Genomic DNA, 23,988 nt, shown 5'->3' on the forward strand with positions numbered 1-23,988 from the left:
GATAACTGTGTAAAACATTTTTTTTCAATTGAAGAACCCCAAATTGCCACAAGAGTTGCTAACTGCCTAGCATTTGCTCCTGGTGTTAATATTGCTTCTTAATTACAAACGAGTAGATAGCCACATGAGTTCCTGGTTTACAGCTGTGCAATAATGCAGAAAAAAAGGTCTACATATAATTTTTATAGGATTTTTAAAATAAACGTTGAAAGTAGGAAAAAATGTGAGTGTTATTTTTATTACACTATGGAATGCTTTCATAAGACAATAAATAAATACACTCCAATAAGCAAATCAGGTAAAATTATAATATACTGAAGATAATTTACTTTCCAAAAATACACTTATGTACACCAGTGATTTTTCCGCTTTTTTTTTTTTTAATTTGCAATGCCCCCAGAGTTTTTCCGCAGAGTTGCAGACGCCCGTATAATACCTTGCTTTTCTGAGTTCCATTTCTTTGTCTTTTAAATTAACTCACAGAGCCCTTAAAGCTGAACACCATTCGTGTTGGTAATATCTAATTTTACACTCTCGCTTTTACAGTTTAATAAGCAGACCTATGAAGGGACCAAAATTAATTTACATTTTGGTAATGAAAATAATAAATCATATGTATATTTTGCCCTGATGTTAAAAAGATATCATGTAATATGCTTTTACAAGTTGGAGGACACTTTCCTTAGTCGAATATAGTTCCCAAGTGTTCACTAATTTCAAGTATCTGATACATTTTAATGAGCTACACAATTGGTTCAAGAGACTTAATAAGGATATAGTAAAATGAGCATCTAACTATATATATGAAATGTTATAAAGCTGAATTCATTTTCATGACTGAAATCAAAACATAAAAACAGTCCTAAGTCATAATGTTGGAAGGCACTATTTAGATCCAAGTTTAATTTTTGTTGTATCACTAATGAAGAAGTTCCCCACGTAAATTCCTGTACTAATCAAAATACAGTAAGAGTTTGTAAAATACATTCACTATGCAAAAGGACAAATGAAATTAGTCATCAACTTTAATTTCATATTTTGTGGTAACGATGCCTTAAGTCAGACTGAAGCATGTGCAGGATACTGCTGAACTCTCGTGTCTCCGAGACATTAGAAACTAGTTGGGAAAACCTTTGCAAAGAAAACGCTATAGCATCTGAAGAGAAGTCTGTAAAACTTTATACATGTTATTAAATAAGTCTGCAGTATGAGAAGTCAATTTATAATGACCTAACAGTTCCTTTTGGCTTTGAACTCACATGTAAGTACTACAACACAAGACTAATCAATCAACTGATGTTATAAAAATTACTCCCAAAAGCACTACATAGGAGAAAATACTAGGTCTGAAGAAATACTGTATCACAGAGAATATGCAGTATTGGCTTTGGAAGCAATTGCTATAAAACTAATATCAACTGCCCATTATGTAAACAATCAACAGCAAAATTCCATTTTAAGAAGTCTAATGATATCTTATTTATTGGAACTGTCTTCAATTTTTCTCAGACTTTCTAGAATATGCACAGATAGAAAGAACAGCTGATTTATATGTGCAAGTATAAAGTAGCTCACAATTTTTCCCATCATCTCATACAAATAAATTCTGATGGCAATAATTATTCCATCAATTGTTAAATTTAGTTTTAAAAAGAGACATTTTATAAATAGTAATGCAGTTTGTATGCAGAATGGAGCAGTATCATCACAGTAATATGTTAAACACAACTAATTAATCACAGCTCCAGTTCTGCAATCCATTTCATCCCCCCTTTAAGTCCAATACTCACACTTATTTTATATATAGTTGTGGTCTCACAAACTTATAGTTTGTTTTACATTTTTTGCACATATGAATTTCATTACTCTCATGATCACACGTTTTTAAATGCAAAGAGAAAAACTAAAATCAGCGAAGATTTGACACCAACATTTGGGCACCAAGCTATGACAGTGTTTAAAATTAGAAACAAGCATAACATTGAACATGGCCTAAAATCCTCAACTTTCTCTGTGCAACTTCATTTCCATGAATTGACCTCTGTCACCTGACAATTCAAAAATGTTTTACTTACTTATACATATATGTATATAATATAATATATATTATATATATTTTTACTTTAATAACCAAATAAACATAGGAATGAATACATGTTAAATACCACTTACTTTGGCAATACCAGAATCTGTACAACAAAAATGCAGAAGAATATGAGACAGGCACAAGTCACATAATACTTAAATGCAGGCAGAGTAGTTGCTCTATACTGGAAAAAGAATGAGTAAATGTTAAGAACACAATTTCCAAAGCAGATAAAACATCACCCAACTGAAACTCCAGTTTAAAGATGCACATACGCATAAGCTGATTTTAGCAACAGTAAATTTCACGTTGTTCAATGACTATCATATCCACTTACACAGGGGCAAGGATTACCACGCATAGTAGTGAATCCTCTCATCTCTTGAAGGACAGCTTAAATAGCCATGTGAAATGGTTTGGTCTTGCCCCTGCTCAGAACAGGATTACCTCAAATTCATCATAAAAATTTTCATTAAAAAATAAAAGTGAAAGCACTTTTATTTTTAAGAATGGCTGACCATGCTTACATAATTTCTCAGTCGCTAATTCTCCAAATTGTTTTTCATTTATTAGTAAATATGAATGGGCTGAAGCAGTTGTAAGAAACTGCAACTGTCATTTATACAGGAAACTTCTGAGAACATGAAGCAACAAAGTGTAAACTGCTACAGATTTGTATAACATTTATTTTTCCAACAGCAGAGCTAGCAATCATACTGATACTTACTGAGCTTATGTTATTACTTCAATGAAAATATTTTATCTCTGTGTTAAAAGGCCTTATATGTCCACTGATACTAGTAAACACTTGATATCATTGGGAGAGAGTCAGTTTAATGTTTTGTCATGACACCAAAAAAAAACTATTTATGAATCTCTAATTAGCCTGTCTGGAAACATAAGAATTAACCAATGAAATATTTATTAGAAGAGTTGAGTTGTTCTGTTATTTGAGACAGATAAGTCTAAGATTGAAACCAACAAAGTACTCAAAATGACCAAAGCACTGGGTCTAGTGAAGTTACTTACCCTACTGAAGTTTTTCCAAAGTCTAAGAGTTTAGGATTTGATTATTTAAAAAAAAAAAAAACGTATCAAAGATTATTTTCACAAACTGCTCAACACACAAACCTTATAAAATAGAAAGTGCGTGAGCTGTGCTTTCTAACTGCAAGCACGCAGCTGTGCCTTTGTGCTTAGTGCCAAGTTCTGCCCTTCAGACTGGCACATTGAACTTTATATGAACATGAAGAAGTTCAGGTTAGTAACCCAACAGCTCTTCTTCAGTTTTGAATTCTGTGAGAAATTAAAAGTAATTCTTGCTATATACCTAACTGAATTCCAAGGCACCAATATGAGTATGCTTGATGCTTGCAGCAAGCTTTGTTGTTCCTTCTATTGAGTATGTTTGTTATATCATGGTCTCTTCCAACAGTATTGGACCTTGAGTTGCTGCTAAAATCTCAAAAAATTCCAACACACTTGTAAACTCATTTCACACTTCTCCAGACATTTCCCAACAAAGTCAGGCAACTCACTCCTTAGGTTAAATAATTATTTTTCTTTATTACCTTGCTGTACTTTCAGGTCCTGCAGGGCCTGAAAAGTTGCTGTTTAAATCAAAATCAAGCTTCCTACTGAGTTCTTTAAAGTCAAGATTGGACTAGTGAGTCATTAAAGGCAGTGAAGAAAGATCTTAAAAAGCCATATCTGAAAAGAACAATTAGTTCTGTGTCACACCATAGCATTCTACAGTCAAAAAGAGTTTAGACTCCTACAGGGAGCATTTATACAGCCAAATAACTCAGCTCCCTGATTTTCTCCCAAGTCCTGATTCCCTCATTGTCTGAAGTGGTTTGCTCTCAAGTTCTACTTCAGAATTAATCAGTTAGTACTGTCCACATTGAAATCTGACTGCGCTCCCAGGCACATCTTTGATCCATTCAGTGCACTCTCTAAACACCGGGTGAGACCATACCAGGCCTTGCCTCTTCTCTCTTATGCCACCTCTACACAGCCTCAACAAGCCTAGAAAGTTTTATCACTGTAAGGCATTGCCAAGGTCATACAACACACGCCTTTGGCAGCCTGCCATAAGAACTCTATTCTGCTGAGCTGTGAGAACAAGAAAATTATTTCAGATGCTTTGAACTGAAAGACACCTGCAAAAATGATTTATTTTGTCTTTGGAACATATGTAGGACCCAGAGGATGCTTGCACCTATGTTATGTAGTATAAATGCAGTATGGCAATGCTTCCCCTACCACGTTCTTATCAGGTTCACTCATTTATACAGCCAGATGTGATCAAACTAACCTCTTCCCTGAGGGACATCGTAACTGCTTAGCTATCTGCTGTCCTATGCTTATTGAGAAGGGGAAAAATGGAACTCTCTAGTCTTCCTGCTGAAGATGTGTCAGCATGTTGAAACACACTCAAGCTCCACAAGGCCATAAGACAACAAGAAGAAAAGGCCTGACTTCTTAGGCCAGGGGTCACAATAGTAACCTAAAATGGAGGAAACTTTCATTTTGACCATTACTTCAAGGACTGCAAACAGTACCATTTACCTCACCTGCACATACGTCTCAAACATGTTTTATAAAACGTATTAGTCATAAGAACGTTTAGTGTGTTGCATCCAAGACAGCTAGGCATTTTTCTTAAATAACATTTACAGTATTGTTTCCCTGAAATGACTGTGAGCATCAAGTGCGTATGAAGAAAACTAATGATAAACTGAAATTATTGCAAGACGATCATTACCAGGGGTGGAGTCTTTGAGACATGGCAAAAGGAAAAAAATAGAAACGGTGGAGTTTGATAAATGAGTTTTGAGTATGTAGGTAATGGAACATAAGAATTTTTTGCTCCAGTTACACCACATCTGGATCACCAAACCTCCTCCCATTCTGAAAAATTCAAGAAATTCTAGTGAACTGCAGAACACTACCAAAATTGCCCTGCAACATAAAAGCAGTGTATAATATCATACTCAAAACATTTCTACTGCAAATGAGGTAGAATATTAATTGTAAGTTTTAAGCGTTTCTCATTGCAGGGGAGGTGCTGTGGCCATGGCTTTGTATTACAAAAGCAAGGTATACAGGCCTCACTTAGGATCAGGCAAAGAAGGAATCCATTGTGAACTTGCAGTGAAAATAACTTACTTCTTTTTCCAGAGTCTTATTGTAGAAAAGAAGTGATATTCTTTGAATGTCTTCAGATTTAAGCCACTGCCTAGTAAAGAAAAGGAAATATAAAACATCATAACTGATAGAAGAATGAAGTAGTCCTGCCTTTTTATATTACTGAAATGCAGTAAAACAAGAAAATAACTTTGAAGAAAGCAAGTTCTTTTGTCTTGCAACTTACATGGTGAATTGCACTGAGAATAGAAAAGGATACTACAAATCTCCACTCCATTTCAATTTCTATTGTTAATGTACATATTAAACAAAAGTTCAGATGAGCCATTTTTCTGTGTATCATTCCCAAAGACAATCAAGGGAGACATTAACATGATATAATTCTCACACTGACATTCCACTCATGTCCAAAATACCATAGTACTACAATGCACAGAAGAGAACCTGAGATAAAATGAAGTCCTTCACAAGTTACCTATAAAAAGGATATTGTTACAACATGGAAGAATGGCAGGCAAATTATACTCCTATTCAAAAATAAAAATTAAAAATCATTATTAAAGAAAGGTGGAGTGATTTTGTCTTTGAGCTGTATTAGTCTATGGATTATGACCATGTACTCTAGAGGCAGATTTTGACCTTTTTGCTGATTATAAGGACTTCTTCCCTGCTCAAAGATGAGAAATACAGAATAGAACAAGTACTTGCAGTGAAATGACAAACCTATTTTAAAAGGAGTGAATCCTGACAAAAGCTTGATATAACTTTTAGAAAATCAAACGTTCTAATATGAAAGTCCACATTTATTTTAATGGACACTTCAAAAGAAACAGAATATTAAAATTTCAAGAGGTTACATTGCTTGAACCTCAAGGGGACTAGACAAACTTGAGAAAACTATTTAAACACACTACTTCTGTGAACTTATAATATTTGAGCTTGAACACTAATAGCCGGGCTTGAGATTTTTTTGCAACCTTTCCAGAAATAACTTTAAACTAGACTCTAAGCTAGTACTGTAGCTAATGCCTTCTAAATAAAAGGGAATGTCTCAATTGAGAGACTGCAATGCAAATAAATAGCAGCATTGAACCACAATGGAAAATATCCTAAATTAGAATCTCAGGAGAACAGAAGTGGAGAAAGTGGGGTGTAAGCTGTTAGCTCATTGTGAATTCTAAAATATTTGTTTCCTTGCCTGGGAAACTCCTTCTGTTCCTATGCAATCAGTTTCAATATAAAAAGGTGAAAACATCTTCAGTACTAGATATGCTTAATTCAAAAATATATTTTCCAGTTTGATCTGAAATGGCTCACATTTATGTCTGATTGTAGCTAGGATTCTGAGAAGAAACAGGTAGGACAGGCGGCTGTACATTTAGCAACATTTTGTTGGGGTCCAGCTGTAATCTTCTGCAGAAAAAAAATCAGCCAAATGTTTTTGGTAAACTATGAAAATTAAGTGCAGGTCTTCTATTTATTTATAAAAATTGAACAAAAAGTAGCCCCTTTCTCCAAATTGTTAACTAATTTTGCTTTTTTTCTTAAGGTATCTGATAGGCAGATTGATTTGCACATTACTAAAACGTTCTGTCTGCAGAGCTGCTCACAAAGGCCTAATCTGGTCTGTACATGTTTGATCACACGTGAAGTCACTAATGCCATTTAGAGTAAATGCTGCCTCATATTCCCCATTATAAGCTCACATTTTCAGGAGCTTTTAGTCCTAAAAAGCTCAGTAGAACCATATTGGTTTTACCTCTACTAAAGTAGTTATAGGAATTTCCAAGAAGCTGTAGTAACTCCATATTTTAGCCCTGGAACTTCAATTTTTCATGTGGAAGGTGGCCCTGAGGTCATAGCTGTGTCCTGTAATGCTTCTGTGAAAAAAGCCAATATTTGACCATCTGACTTTTGAAAAATCTCAATTTCACAAACACTCAGCAACTATTTCTCACTTCACTAGAAAAAGTTTTCAGGATCTTTCACATTCAGCGAACATGTTCCACCTTTTCTCAATCCGTCTCGCAGCCAGACTTCAAATACGCCATTTCTAAAGGGACTGAGGGACTGCATGCTCAGTTTCCTATCACCAGTACTCTCAGCTGTCTTTATAGAAGGCACCAGAAATGAAAGAAGAAAACCCATCTATCCATACTGACAAACTTTTGTCTATAGCAGAATCTCCAGGAACCATGAAGAAAGAAGAAGAAATATGACATCTACCACAGAAGGGTGAGCAAGACTCAGAGAAAAGGCTCTGTGGGATTAAAAGCAAATAAGTAGGCAAAGGAACAGCCAGAATTGAGGGAAAGCAGGAGAGCCAACAGAAGGATTCAGTAAGTACTGAGAGGTCTGAGATGAGGGACAGTGCAGTACAGACAAATGGAAGTGGAGAATAAGCATAGGAGACACAAAGCTTTTTGGCATAGAGACAAGCGCTGCAAAATTCTGCCTACTGCCTGACTCCCTGATGAGCATAAATGCTACCAAAGTATCTGCAAGGATGTGGGGATATGCCACCTGGGAAGCTAAACATCAAATTTGTTTTCAGATTCTTTTGCAGGTCAAGGATCAACAGAGACAGACGCCTGACTTCTACCTGTATCCACAGGGGCACCTGGTTAGGTCCTTGTCTGGCAGACAATGTGTGTGCAGATCACACTTAGACAAAAAATAGAGAATGTGTCTCTTTAACAAAGTAATCTATTTATCAAATAGCAAAATAACTTTCATTCTTCTACCTTTAGGAATATATTTAGATTCCTGTCTCTCCACCACTCGTTCTGCAAAAATCTCCTAACCACCAAGGTGGCATAACTAGGGCTACTCAACCCTTCCTGTGCAGGATGTGCACTTCACAGCCAGGAACACCATGTTCAAGGTGCTGTGAAAAGAAACACTGGAGGAATGTGATGTTACACCCTTATGGCTAAGGCACTCAGCTGACAGAGAGAAGCTGAGTATATATATCTTCAGTACTAACCGTTTAACAACTGGGCAAGCAATGTCCAAAGACCCACATATTATGACCATTCACTTGTGACCAGTTACTTTTTCCAGAGGGCAAAGAACCATGATGGGGATGAAAGAGTCAGACCTTGCTGATAGCCCAGGATCAAAGAAACAATGGCTCTGTACTATGAATGTTTTAAAATTAGTTTATGCATTTTCCTAATTAAAAATAAAAAAGCAAGATTAAAAGAATAGTAATTTTAATATCATATTTTATGTGCTATAATGTTTTTTTCTTCTTTCAGCCACAGACCCATTTGCTATACAATCCAAACTTTACACTTAAAAACACATAAAAATACCAGTTGCCTCACAGATTTTCTTGAATGTTTGCTTTTTTGATTTACAAAAAGCAAAAGGTTTAGCTTTACAACCACTCCTTTAGTTTAGTTGATAATAGTATTTTCATTTTACAGCTGAGAAACAAGCACAAAAGAAGCAAAATTACAAAACAACAAAAAAGTGATTAGTTTCATGTCCCAGATATATGATGTTTTTATCTTTTTTTTTCTTTTTTTTTTCTGAGTACTTAGCATTCACAAAGTTAAAATATTATTTAATTAACTTGCTCTTTGGGGAATAAACACTTTTGATTTTATTTTTTTTTTCATATACCCAATCAAATAATCTAAGCTTAAGTGATTCATTCATCAAATTAACAGAGAGGGAGGTAGATAATTCAATTTTGGAAGGTGGCATTCAGCCTCTTCGATCTGTAAGATCATTCCTTACCCATCTGCAGTTCCCCGTGTAATTCACAAAAGAACTGAAACTTTTGCAGCAATTCATTTTATCACACAAACCCTTTTTATCCTTAAGTTTCTCTGAATTTTATGTACTAATTAGGTAAGATACAGATTCTCTGAGATAAAAGACTGTGATTATAACAGAATCACAGAAGTGTTGAGGTTGGAAGGGAACTCTGGAGGTCATCTGGTCCAGCCCCCCTGCTCAAGCAGTGCCACCCTAGAGCAGGTTGCCCAAGGAATAACTATGGTTTATCTTAACGCATACATACAAGATATTTTACTTTTGACATCAGACCTTCACTTTAAAGCCCAGTTACCAGAGGAAGTGTACCTGAAGACACAGAAAAGCTGCCAAAAGTTGTACAGCTGTTTTAGGCAAGTATAGCATAATCAAAAGGCTTTGCCTATCAGATGACTTTCTGTCTTTCACTGTATTCTTTGTATGACCTATAACTATCAATACCCTTTTCTATAAATAATAACTGAAACATATTTTCCTAACACCAAGTATCTTTTACCGGGACTATCAGATGAAAAAAAAAAAAAAGACATATGAACATTTAATAATTAGGTGTATATTCAGCTAATTAGGATTCTGAGTAACAGAAATAGGGAGGAAACATGCATTCATCACAATTATTATCCACGTTTTTGAAGAACAATTCCCTTATTTCATCAGACAAAGAAAAGAAACCTGACCATTTATTTTGGACTGTAACTGATTTTTCTCTCAGTCTTATCTATTTGCTAGCAAACATAGAACATCAATACCGCCTCCAGCACTTCCTAGGACGCAGATGCAATACATTCCATGTTGCCTCCCCCAACAATTTCAATATGACATCTAGCACTGCCTTGTCTAAGAAATCAACCAAGCAGTTGAAGCAAAGAGATATTAAACTGAAAGTTTAGGGAAAGTTTCTAATTCTGAGGAGATGTTTCTGTGACAATTGTGAAGCATCAATTTTCACATCACTCTGATTCTTGAGCCAGCTACTTTTTGTGTCTTAATTTCACCGCTCTCAGATGAGATAATTCAGTAGAGTTACAGCTATGAGTGTAGAGATATGTATAGTTACGGAGCCAAAAATCCCTTTGCAATGAAAATCAAGGCAAGACAAAACTCTGGTCACACCACAGTTCATAGGTAACGTGAACCCATTTAGCATAAAGTGTTACTGTACAGCCTATCTTCACAATCTGCAGAGCTTCCTATCCCAGTAGCAGTGCTACCTTTACTGTTTCAGACCACTGTGTGCGCATGGGAAGGCAAATTAGTAAAAACTACACTCTACTACAGATATATGTGAAGGAGACAACAGAGGATACAAACATACTTTTGAGCATTGATTCCATCAATGGCCTGAATCATCCTCTCATTCAGTTCCTCCTCAAACCTTCTTTTCTGTGATTTTGTTCTGAAATGAAAAATGTGGGAATTTACTTTGGAAAATCATTACATTGTTAATAAACATTAAATTTAAAGAATGGAGTGATAACTGTGTAACAGTTCTGTTCAACAATGTTAGCTTCTATAGGCTTCAGAGACACTGAGCCTCATAGCAAGCTCCTGACAAAAACAGCAGAAGCTATACTCTGTGTCCGTCCTCGTTCCTGTCCTGATTCCCCTCCATTTCTCTCCCCCCCATCCCCCAAAAAATAAAAATAAAAATAAAAATCTAGAGAATAAATGTTAGGGAGCACTTTAAACAACAACAACAACAACAAAACTTATTTAAAAAAAAAAAAGACAGTTCAGGGTATTCTGGCTGAGGGGAAGTCCTCCACAGTGTTATGAATTCATGGAAAACAATAGGAATGTGCTCAAATTCATAAAATATTTCTTGCAGTTATTTTAATATATCTTTGTCAGGGTTGTATGATGAGCAATAATGTGCTTGTGCATTGATGTGCATAATAAGCATTCTCTACAGAAAGCCTGCTAACCCTTCTTTTCTTGGAAATATTTTTAATAAGAAAAATGACCCCCAAATCTGACATTAGTTTCAACCATATGCCATGTTCCTCATTTTATAACTTATAACACAACTGCAATGAAAAAAAGGTCTTTTCTTTTCACTGGACTCAGCATGAACCCAGAAGAGGGTTAGCCTATGCTAACATGTTACTGCAAACATCATCAGTTCTTCCAGCAGCTGTGCTCTGCTTAAAACCATAATATTTGAAATATTGCCAGATTATATTTCCGTGCCTTAAAAACTTAAATCCAGTGTTTACTTAATAACAGTGTTTTATAAGAAGTAAACATTCAGATCTGAAATTTGACTCTTCACTTACCAAAATTTTCTTACCCTACAAATTGAAACCTGTTACAGGTAGCAAAGACCTTCTTTTACATCAAGCTTTTCGGTTATTTCCCAATAACCGATAACCTGTTGCAGGATTCACATTCATAGAGAAACCATACTAGTGTACTTTCAGTAACTTTAAAAAAACACAACTGATTTAATGTCTATTCAGTGCTACAGAATTTAGGTAAATAAGTGCTCACAACTTATTTTTCACATATGGACCAATGTGCCTGGAAGGAATAACCAGACAGATGAGGTTACATCATTTAATCATACTTAATTTTCTTGGCAGATCTCTAACAACATAAGAATATAATGTAATGGGGTAAGAGTTGACTGCCACAAATGGAAGCCTACAGTCAGGCTTTTGATATTCTAATAAAACACTGATATTCAAAGTGCTTATTGTCATTTCAGATTTATCCTCTGGGAATGACTAACTAGCATTATCTAAAATCTTAGTTATACACCTCAGTATGGACAGAAGACTCTAGTAATTGTTTCTAGAAACTCCTTCCAACAACATGCTATCAAGACACATGGTAATATTAGTACCTTTTGGATCTATTTTGGAGTGAAATACACTTTTTATGACAAGGCTGACTCAAGTTCTTTTGAGATACTGTCCAAACATAAATGTTGGGTGTTAAAGCCAGAGACTGTGTTTATTAATATCATGCATATTCGGTCAAAATTTCTGGAATTTAGAAATATTTCATGTAATTGCATATCTCCCCAGTAACCTGTGTTTTGTCTAGGAGACACTTACTAAGCAGAGAGATGTGGAAGGAATAGACAGAATTACTTGTCTGCATAACCAAAGACAATAAAAATACCAACTTTTAATGGTTATCTCAAACTACTGTATGGTATTTGTGATGTTTCTTATACTTCTGAGGGAAAGACATTATCAGGTCATTAAAATAAAATTGAACTATTTCACATTCCTGACAGTGCTAGGCTTGTTTTTTAAACAGCAGTCATTCTTCATTTAGAGATTTTGAGTATTTTTAGCGAAAGAGATCAGTTCAGCCCTGTGTCCTTTATTCATTATCTTGCCCTAGTCATTGAAATAACAAACAGGAAAATAAAAACTTTAAGGTAATTTCCAAACATTTTGTGTAGCAGGAGCATATAGGATGACCACAAAATACTTTTTAAATGTTTACTACTGCAAACACACTACAGACTTTAAAACAATCAAGTACAATGCAAATACAAAGCAATTAACAAAATTTACAAAATGTGCCTTTTAGTACATATCTTACATGTTGTAACACAAATTATTAGAAGCCCTTTCCAGCTTCCGTTTTCTTCCCCAATCTATGTCTCCTCTTTGAATTTTCCTGTACATAATTTTCTCCACACTGGAAGAGTAATTGTGTTGTTAGGAGAAATGAACAGTAGGCCACTGACATACTTATACTAATTCAGAACAATGCTATTTGTTAGCAAGAAGTGTATTCATAATTCTTGAGTAAAGTATCTGCAAAACCTGTTTCCATAGCCCTTCTATAGCTAAGAGACATGAGCGGAAAAAAATAGTTTGGATGAGAAATGGCCCTCTACCTTTGAACGTATGCCTTACATCTCTATGAATGCATATGGATATATATATATTTATTTATATGGAAATTATATAAGTGATTTTTTAAAATGAATTTACCTTTCTCTGCAACGCTGAAAATGATACTGCCCCATAGGAACATCCTGGAAAAAAAAAAAAGTAGAAAATACCTATTAACCATACTATAAAACACTTTGACAACATAACTAATGCGAATTCACTTTAAAAATAGTGTTGAAAACAGGGTCAAGTAAGGACAAAAGTTTCCAATACAAAAAGTTCTGGCATTAGATTAAAACTCTCTAAAAGAAACATCTAGCCAAAGGTGAAGATGGAGTGATCTGGAAACAAACTGACCTATCGTAATAAACAATAAATTACTAATACAACCACCTGAATCCCAAAATGTTTGTCTTTACTAGAAAGTTACTGCTTCAAAGTCACCACTGTTGTAATATAGCCCAAACTCCTGCCAGCTTCAGCAAAAAAAAACAAAACAGTGTTATGTGTTTTTGAACAAACAGACCTGAGTAGCCAAATACAGGCAATGGCCATTATTATTATTGATGAACAACAACAGCCATCACAACCACATTTATTTTGTGATTAATAGTGATGGCTGAGTACTTTCAGTAATGAACATTTCACAATCCACATTGTGATGCACTGCATTTATTGAACAAGATGGGTTAGGTGGCTCAGTCCTATGTTCTCATATAAAATGGAAACAGAAGTTAAAACCAATGTTGAAAACAATTAGAATTATCTTTACATTTGCACTTTTTAGAAGTAGAATATAATGCAACGTGCAAGCTACAGACTGACTGCGTCATACTGACAGCAATAAGATAGTGTTAGCAAAATTAAAAAGAAACTTTTCCATTCAATGTAAGAGATGTAACATCGCACTATAGCACTGTGAAACTCAGGCCATTAGCTATAGCTTATGATTGGTTAGCGCACCTTCAAAAGGTCAATGTTACAGTGAGTACGCATTTAGTTTCCAGAGAAGTCTTCTTATAAAGTTTACTCCAGATACCACAGGTATATTCTAACTTCATAGTGTTTGCTCCAGGTTTGGCCATGTTCCAAATGTAGTATGTGGCTTAATAGCCATTAAATCTCAGGAAATTTCTCTGCATCAATGGCATCTCTTCCCAAAGGTGTTGTACTCTAGCTTTATGTTCAAAATGGATTTTCACAAGGTGAACAGCAGCCGCTCTATATACTGTGACTGGCACAAGCTTACAGGGCATAACTGTGCACTTTAGTAAGTATGCTTGATTCCTTGTGATTCAGAGATGCACTAATAGCAAGTTATGGTTCCTTAGAGTCCAATCCAAAACTCACAAGCCAATGGAAAAACTCCCAGCAGCATTATAGGGCTTTTGCCCAGTACAAATGCATGAATCTTCCTCTATCAGAAATAACCAGGTATTTAGCAGTGAGCACCTTTTTCCTTTCAAATATTGCTAAATTGTATGAAATGACATAAGTAGGCCCCTACTGTTGTGCTAATCTTGCCGTTTTCAGTGGTCATGCTGTCCCTGTGGTGCAAGTGTGCAAATGGCTTGGCTGCTCCCCAAGATTCCAGGTACCGGGTCATGCGGACAGAAGCTCTCATTTTGGCTCCATCAAGAGTATGTCGAGGTCTAATGTGGTGCTGAGGACTTCGCTTCTCTCCCTGGTTGACAGAGAATAAAAGGTGTTATCACACTTGGTGTTCATTACCTTTTAAAGCACTAATGCATCATCTGCTACGACTTACCTGCACACTTTAGAACTTAAAAATGGAGACATTCTAAAAACCCGCAACTCTTAATTAGATTTCTGGGAAACATCAGAGACATTTCTGAAGAGTGGGAAAGATTTGCAATGCAAACTTTATGTATTTGGAGGAATTAGTAATAGCTTTGATCACTATATTATGGTACTGAATTATTCAATGAAAGAGATTAGTGGTCCTGCTCACAAATAACTACAATTGACCACAAAGTAGAAGTACTACTAACCTTAGGATTGATTACAAAGTAAGTCTTAACATTGTGCTCTTTCAGATATGGGTCCCTCACATCACCATCCCCATCTTCCACTTTGTATGCTCCATTCAGATGTGCCAAGGTGACTGAAGTGATGTGAACGCGGCTGAAATTATATTTTAAAAGAATGACAGAATCACAAATACTGATCAAAAGTATAATTGGAACCTGATCAACTTTTTTTTTTTTTTTTACTAGCTTTTAGGTATACTTTTGATGCATACCTTACTTCATTTACAATCTCTAATCTCATTTTCAGAAGTTCTAATGGGCATAAATCTATTCTGTCCACAAAAATACATCTTAAATCACAGGAAATGCTGTGTGCACATTTATTTTTTTTTAAAGACAGAAAGCACTAATTATTTGAGGCTTCTTCATGAGGTTTGATGACCAAAGACATGGTACCTACACATTTCTCCACAGAACAAAAGTCCATGTGTACAAAGGCTAACAGCAAAGCCTCTTACCCTGGGACTCCTCCAGCTTCCATGTGATTTGCCAGAGTGACATCATGCGACCACACGTCATACTGCCACTTCTGTAGCCCAATAACTCCGCAGAGGACGTTCCCAGAGTGCACTCCCACACGCATATTAATATCAACCCCAGTTGCATCTCTCACTTTCCTGTAGTTGAGGAGAAAACCTATGTTAATAACAGGGCCTTTGTATTCTTTTATTTTACCAGTCAAATTTACAGTATCAATGGTGGTACCATTTATTTCTTTTTATATATTACCTTTAATATTATCTGTACTTACAAATAGTAAGTGGACATGTAGAATGTAGAAAACATTAATTACCAAGTCTGAAGTCCCGTTTACACACATGTGAAATTATTTGGTAGGACTGACCTATGTTGTGGACAAGTTCAGTCTTACAGTAGAACCTAGGGAATGTTTTTCTGAAGGCAGTTAGAGAGCTGGAACTACTGTTACAATAACTTCTATCTGAAGAGCCTAATATCTAGGGTAGGGACAGGCTTTCTCCCATCTTTTTTCTCTCAGGTACCATCACTTTCATATGCCTGCTTGCAAATGGCTCTGCTTTGAGAAGAAGGATGAAAAATGCAGTACCTCAGGATACTACACAGGCAGTGGCTCATACAGTTTGGGGGAATATGTGCCCCATACTGACAGTGTCATTCAGGCTGTGGAAAACATGGGCTCAACAACCTTCTACATGCTTGGTGAGCACCCCACCCTATAAACTGTTAAGCAAAAGGTTAGAGGCCACCCTTGCTTTGAAATTTCCAGTGACTTGAGACAGAGCAAAGGTATCTGTTCACCCCAATCCAAATCTCAGAAGAGCCCTACGCAAAGGGCACCCAAAGAGTCAAAGGTGGGTGACTAAAGTAAAAAACAAAAAACAAACAAACAACAACAACAAAAAAAACCCACATTTTCAGACATGTCATATGGGTACCTACGTGTGTACAGAGTTTTCGATTTAATTCATCTGTCTAGGGACTTACACAGTTCAAAGAAAAAGGAAGATCATATTTCTCTGTAACTTAACTAGATTTATGTATTTAAGACTCAACTCATGCTGACCAAATTATAGCCAATAATAAGGAACATGTACATATATGTATCTTGGGAGAATTCAGTGTATTGATGGAAGCAACAACGATAGAATAAGAAACCCAAATGGCTTCTGCATAGGGGTCAAGTTCATAGTTCTAGCAACATCTTCAGTTTCAATTATGACACTCATCAACTCTGTGCCTTCCAAATACAGAACTAAACTGGCCTATTTCTCTTCTATTTTGAAAGGGACAGGCTTAATTTGATATGGTAAATGCTACTTTGAAGCACTACTTCTCAAGCTCTTTTTCTGGAAAATGAAAATAACAGGAGCATGAAGTGTTCTGCTAAACTGTGTTTTGAAGGTATTAAAAAGAAAAGAGAGCACAAGTTTTTTTAATTCCCTCAGTCTCTATCAAGTTTTATAGATATCTCTGCTCACTTTGCCATTTTACACTGCTCTCCTGTAGCTGACACGTTTGAAAGTGAAGTGCTTGTAAATGACCTTTGTAATCAGTCCACAAATGACAAACACAACTTGGAATGAAATATGATGAAATATAAGCTTAACACTCTTCATAAAAAGTGTTTTACAAAACTGGTCAAAGAGGAAGGGGAACATTTATCCTCTAGGAGTGCTTTTCCAAAGGCTGCCCTGCCATATCCAGCAGAGCAAGTCATAAAATCTGTTTACCATACGCTCTCAGGAGTTAAGGAGGGGAGCTTTCAAATTGGTACAACAACCTCATCCAATAGTTTATTTCACTTTCAACTCTCCAAAATTGAACTAATTTCACACTAAGAAATTGAAGACAGACTTGAGAATCTGCAGCAGAGAAATGTCAATTAAAAAGCCTCCAGACAGAGAAGGGGATGGAGGAAGGGCTGAAGGAAAAGAGCACATATATTCATGCGCAAACATATTTTGCCTTGAGAGATAAGCTTTAGCTTTAAAGCACCCAATTTAGGTGGCCAGCTCTCAAATGCATCGTCGGCACCTATTGCTTGGTAAGGTGAGCACTGCACTCCTGGGCAAGCAGGCTGCTGACTATAAGAAACATTGACTGGGTTTGTTCCAAGATAGGACAGAGAAGTAAAGCAATTAATCAACGGTACCATTAACAAGTTTAAATGGAAACAATCAGTAGCCTAGCAAGGCTGAGTTCCTCAAAATGGAGCTACACATCATTACGAAACATGAATGAATAAAGTTTTTTACTTCAGATCATTTGACTTGATATAACTCCTTTTTTTACCTCAGCCAGAGGTAAGAAAGTTCCTCAGAACTGGAACTGGAACTGCAGCTATATTCAGGTGGTAAAATCTATACTGAACTGTTATCTAAACAGCAAACTGCTGTATTTCAGTAGCATGCAATAATGGTTCGGTTTGCACAGAATGATGGAATGTAATAGAAAGTTGTATTTGACAAAAAAGCTATTTTAGATGAGTAACTCCAAAATATATTGAGTGATACACTTCCAACAGCAAGAGTACTACTACTTCTAATTTTAGAGGCCACAGAAGCACTTCAGGAGACGATTCCACACAAACATGCAGCAATCACAAAACAAAATATTGAGTGGATTAATAATCAGTATTTTTTATTCACCTGCAGGCTGCAACACTTGACATAATACTTTGAAAGTATTTCAAAACATGGGGTACTCATTCCTCACTTCTTACAGATATGTAAATAGGATTTGATATTCCCAGGCACCAGGCCCACACCCATTGTGAATTCTGACTACAGTAATAAAGTTAGATCAGAATGTGCTATACAACTGAAAGATAATTTTCTAGACTATAAACTTGTTCTTACCAAGGTGGACCTCAACATCCAGTATTAGCAATGAACATGGATATTAACAACCTGGGCAGAACTTCATTTCAAAAATAAATAAATTATGAAGTCATGAATTGTGACAAACTGAAAGATTGTGAGCTCAAGCAAAGCCTTGCTTTGTGATGTGCAAAATTATACTTCTAGATCTTTGGGAAGGGCAATTTCGGGCTTGAGCGTTGCGTTGTTTTTCTTTTTGCCTCTAACCTTCCATTTTTTTTTCTCCAAAGTAAAAAACAAAACAAAACAAAACAAAACAAAACCAGAAACTCTGTGTGAATGCTTTTAGCTCACATCTATCATACAGCCCCTAGATATTTTGAAATGTAAACCAGAAAGCTCTCATTTTCACTGAAAGCCTGGGATAATAAAAGATGTGGTTAAAAACTAAAACAAACAAAAAACAAACAAACTGGGGCATCAGAGCTTATGGACAGGCTCTTTTACCTACTGCTCCACCACTGAAGTGATGTCAACTTCAATTTCTAATTTGTTTGAGAAGCAATTAATTTAATTATAATAATGCTGTTCTTTACAGGTTAAAAAAAAAGAAAAAAAAAGAGAGAAAGCATCCAGTGAAAACAACTGAGAGAACACCTCAATCTGTAGATTTAATGCTAGCCAAGTAGAAGTACTCAAAGTACCATAAAAAATAGATTCCTTTGGACACAGTGTAAGGTACAACTATATCTAAATGAAGAAAAATAATTTTAGAAAATGCAGCAACCTGTTGTCTTTTTCCTGTACTGTGGTCATTTTTACAAAACATTCCTAAAGAAAGGAGATCAAAATCATAGTTTAAACAAAATACCACACCTTTTCAGTGAATACCTAAAGGGAAAACCAAATTTCCATTAATAACATATCCAGTACAGTAATTCCTCTGGATGAAATCACAAGGCCAGACAACTGAAATGAACCAAGTCCTCTTGTGATTATAAATACCCACATATGAGGGTAGTACTTACGGATCTGAGGAATCATTTTTGTATGTCTATTTAGTTAATCACTGAGACAATCTTGATCAATGCAACTTTTCCATTTCATCATGAAGTACATACCACACATATACCTCACAAGTTTTAAAAAACAAAGTTTTAAAAACAAAGTCCAAACGTTTCAAAAAAACAAATCATAAGGTGACTACCAAATACCCAGACCTCCACATGATATATATTCTTGCAAAGTGAAGGCCACCTAGATATACTGTAATTTTAATCAAAGGCAACCACTTTCCTACAAAAAAGATATTTTTGTCATTAATGATACCTGTTACAAGCAACCATTTACAATATTTTAACTCCCAAAAGATAAGAGATTCAGACATTATACAGACATTATACAGAATTATAGACAGTGAATTATCTGACTTTAGAAAAAAAAAAAAAACAACACAGAGGAGTAAGATTTTTTATTGTCCTTTCCTATTTTTTTTTTCTAAATAAGAAAACAGAATCAAACCCTTGCTTAACAAATAATCTATAATACATGTATCTGAAGTTTCTGAATTGGTAGGTTTAGGACCCTTCAGTATGATGTGCAGTCATCCAAATAAGGTGTAAGTACCTTCATGCTGAAATATGTCCAGCTTCAGTGGCAGAACTCATCAAAGGCAAGTAGCTTACATGAGAATTATTTCTACGCTGCACTGAGAGTTCAGATAGCAGTCAGGTGAGGTGAGATGAAGGGAAGTAAAGCTGTCCTTTTGCATGACTTCTTTGAAGTCCCATCATCTTCAAAACTGCTACAGTTCCCTAAAATCTGTTCCCAATCTACTCCTCAGTAAACAGCTAGAGGATTCCTCAAGTATGTCTTAAGCTGTATCCTCAGATGACTTACAGAGCTGACCCATCAGCTATAACCATTTTTCTTTTTCTACTTTCACAATCACATCAAGCCTCCTGTAATTACTTGAGTTACTTGAAATATGTTGCAACTGCTATTTCAAAAGCAATCATATTATGATTCTCACATACCTTGTTCTGTTTTATGCTTCAAAGACAGAACAAGCACAATGATTATGTGAAAGAAATAAGGGACAAATATAGGAATCCACAAACCCAAAATGTTATTGAAAAGCAAGGAATTCTAAATGGTGCCTTAATGCTCAACTGAAAGAACTTTTACAGAAATTCTTTGCCTAAAAGAATTAATTAGAGAAAAGTTGAAACTAAATCTAAACCTAGGTCTAATAAGCACATCTTATTGCTTACGTAACAAAATGGAAGCTAGGCCTCTCAACCCAAGGTTTGGCAAGCTGTTAGACATCCTCAGTATGCGTGTTCAGTATCACTCTGCAGGCTAAGGGCTTGAGGCATTTTAACAATATTTCCCCTGTGGAAGAGCAACCACTCCTGACCATCACAATTCGAAACTCAGTAGAAACCAGGAGCTCTGGCCTCTCACAGAGCCATCTGGCTAACAGGTGGGCGGCGGTATCATAACTTTACAGAAAGCAGAGCTTCCCTAGTAAGTGACGTCTACTGGTATATTTACCACCTCGTTATCACAGAATGACAGAACATATCATAGAATCACAGAATGGCTTGGGTTGGAAGGGACCTTAGAGATCATCTAACTCCAACCTCCCTGCCATAGGCAGGGATGCCACCCACTAGATCAGGCTGGGCAAGGCCCCAGAGACCTCCAGAGATTGTCCAGTCCAGCTCCCACTTAAAACAGGGCTACTTAGAGCATGTTGCTCAGGGCTGTACCAACTGGGTTTTACTTATTTTTCCAAGGAAGAAGACTCAACAACGTCTCCAGGAAACCTGTGCCAGTGCTCAGCCACCTGCACAATGAAGAAGAGTTTCCAGATGTTCAGAGGGAGCCTCTTATGTTTCAGTTTGTGCCCGCTGGCACTCGTCCTGGTACTGGGTGCCACTGAAAAGAGCCTGTCTCCATTTCCTTTATATACTCTCTCTTCAGGTATTTACCTACATTGATACGTTCCTCCTGAGCCTTCTCTTTCTTCTCCAGTCTGAACAGTCCAAGCTCTCTCAGCCTGTTCTCATATGAGTGATGCTCCAGTCCCTTAATCATCTTTGTGGTGTAGTGACAGGATAGCCTGGCATAACCCAGCACCTTAAATCATTTCTTTTTTGAGGCTGAGCCAGACCTTGTAATGAAATGCACCAACTACAGCTGGTCTGAATGTTTCAAACAGCAGCACAGCTACAAGTAGAAAAGAGACAGAATTTATCTTGTTGAATATTGTTCATTTAATAAAACCTCAACACTTACTTAATAGCTTCACACATGTCCAATCCCATTTTCACACAATTCTTGGCATGATTTTGAAGAGATATAGGTAGTCCAGAAACACAGTAATAGCAGTCACCTAGGATTTTAATTCTCATACATTCATTTTCCTAGAGGAAAAAGCAAAGTCAGATGATCACTTTCAGCTTGAATTACATAAAGTGAGGGTTACTGTTAAAAGGACTGACTTAAGTGATATTTTCAAAATCATTCTGCTTAAGCCTGTTTTGGCAGAGAAAGACTTGGCGTTGCTAAAAAAGAAGCACTGCCAGATAGTTCTGTAGGGATGATTCCTCCATCTGTTATGGTCCTTAATGGACAAAACCAGAAAGTAAGTTCACTCCAAAATATTTATCACACCTTGGTTTAAAGAACTAAGGTGAAGTACCATGTATTCAATCTAAATAGACAGTCTTTTTATTTGACATACATAGTCAAAAGATCTAGCATTCCACATTTACATCTTTGAAGACATATTATTAAGTACTTCCTGAAGCTATCAATAAAAATCTTATTTTTATCTTTTACACTCTAAGACAACATAAAAAATATTATTTTTTAAAGCAATGCCGGACAACAGTTTTTGAATTAATAAAAATCACAGAAAATTGTTGTCTGCCTTAGCACAGCAAACAAACACAGGATGAAGTTTGATGTAAAGTTTATATTTGAATCTTTTATTGAGTAATCAAGAGGCTGTGGTCAGTAATTAAAATTAATTTGATCAACACTGCCTCCCTTGTTGTCCTGTCTCTTAAATGGTTTTCCAAGAAACAGTTCTGGAATGTTTCTGAGTTTCTTAATCCTTATTATTGTCAAAAAGCTATTTAAAGGGCTGTTCACTATCCATTAAGCTTTATAAGAACTTATCCATAAGAGCTGTTTATATTGGTCCTATCAGAAAGAGCTATCCTGGCTTTCACAGATTGCTTCACTGGCAGAAACACACTGTCACTACAGCCAGATTTTTTCTTCATGTGGTTCAAGACTAATCTTCCTGCCAAAGCCTAAGAAATGCTTCTTCCTGAAGGAAGAGTTCCCAACATGAACAAACATTTAAAGGTGATGTAGGTATTTAAATTAACAGTAGCAGACCAGTAAAAACCCACCTTTGCAATCTGATCAAACTTGCCAAACAGCTCATTGAGCATGTGCACCAATTCCCCAGGCGAGCAGTCACTGGCCAGGCGAGTGAATCCCACAATATCAGCATACAAGATGCTACAACAGAAACGAAGAGAAACTTCATCTTAGTGTCCTTCCCCAGAACTTGGATATGTGAATCAACAGCAAAACCTGAATGTAGGCATTCAGGACTTGGCATTACCATGCCCACAGTCAAAATGGCCACTGCTACATGTAGAGCAATAAATACACCTGTATTTATAGGTAAACCTACATTTACCTTTATAGGCATTGTAGGTTATATATATTTTCCTTTATAGCTACTACCTTCATAGGCACACCTATATTTGTAGGTATTTATAGGTGCTCTATACATATGTGTTATGTTGTATTCAAAAAATAGAAGCCTTTTTTCTACTCACAAATTGATGGAATAATAATGGAAATTATTTCAATAAACTTATTTGTTATCAGAAATTGTTTAACAACTTTTTGTCACTGTAGATTTTTTGTTGATCAAGATTTATCTATCAATAATTAGCATCATGAAAGCCTTTGTTCAGTTGTTACTCAGACAATTAAATTAAAACTCAATTGTTAAGATAATTCCAACCATATACCATGCTTCTATCTACCAAGAAAAATTAACCAATTCATAAAATTAGACTAAGGTAAAAGTGTTTGTGCTTACAACTGAAGATGAACTTCTTCTAATGTCCTTCAATACTTTAAATATATAGTGGCTTCTACTGACATTACTTAAAATCTGACAAATTGCTCTTGTTAAGAAAACTACAAATTCATAATAATATAACTAAGAAATTACAATTTCTACTATTATACACGAAAGCAAAAACAATCTAAACAACATTGTTCTAAACAAACCCCTTTGTATTATCACCTTTGTTGCTCTTCTGGAACATGGAGTTGTCAGCATTTGATCAAATTAATATATGTTGGATACTGAGCATTAAGTTACTAGAACACTTATGTTCGTAATTCCTCTCATTACTTGCATTTGTTTGTTTTTGTTTTTTAATATAGTTCATAAGTTTTATTACGGTACAATACCTTACATTGGTGTGCCTTTTGACATACAAGTTGTGGAAGTTGTTTGTGTTTTCCAGCTGGCCTGCCTTGGGACCTTGCAACCTCTGAATGATCTCTGCTTTCATTTCCATGGCAATGTGAGCAGGCAGTAAAGAAAGTAGAAGACGCTCCTAAAATTTAAAATGATATGTCCATAATTTCTTCAAGGAGAATAAAATCAGCATGATAGCAATATTGTGCAAGGCATACTTTGTGAAGATGCT

At 35.9% G+C, this 23,988-nt stretch overlaps 1 protein-coding gene across 3 annotated transcripts in view; it reads right to left on the reverse strand.

Moving 5' to 3' along the window:
• ADCY2 (adenylate cyclase 2) overlaps positions 1-23,988 on the reverse strand; it is a 210,926-nt gene that overhangs the window by 54,885 nt on the left and 132,053 nt on the right. For all 3 annotated transcript variants that reach the window (XM_040548261.1, XM_040548259.1, XM_040548260.1), the window contains exons 5-14: positions 23,747-23,895; positions 22,660-22,771; positions 21,533-21,660; positions 15,389-15,547; positions 14,892-15,024; positions 14,387-14,563; positions 12,979-13,022; positions 10,338-10,418; positions 5,258-5,327; positions 2,173-2,270 (exon numbers count right to left, since the gene is read on the reverse strand). In XM_040548261.1, the coding sequence (XP_040404195.1) occupies positions 2,173-2,270; positions 5,258-5,327; positions 10,338-10,418; positions 12,979-13,022; positions 14,387-14,563; positions 14,892-15,024; positions 15,389-15,547; positions 21,533-21,660; positions 22,660-22,771; positions 23,747-23,895 (1,151 nt within the window). The remainder of the gene's footprint in view (positions 1-2,172; positions 2,271-5,257; positions 5,328-10,337; positions 10,419-12,978; positions 13,023-14,386; positions 14,564-14,891; positions 15,025-15,388; positions 15,548-21,532; positions 21,661-22,659; positions 22,772-23,746; positions 23,896-23,988) is intronic.

Source organism: Cygnus olor, chromosome 2 (assembly GCF_009769625.2).
Source record: "Cygnus olor isolate bCygOlo1 chromosome 2, bCygOlo1.pri.v2, whole genome shotgun sequence".
NCBI lineage: Eukaryota > Metazoa > Chordata > Aves > Anseriformes > Anatidae > Cygnus > Cygnus olor.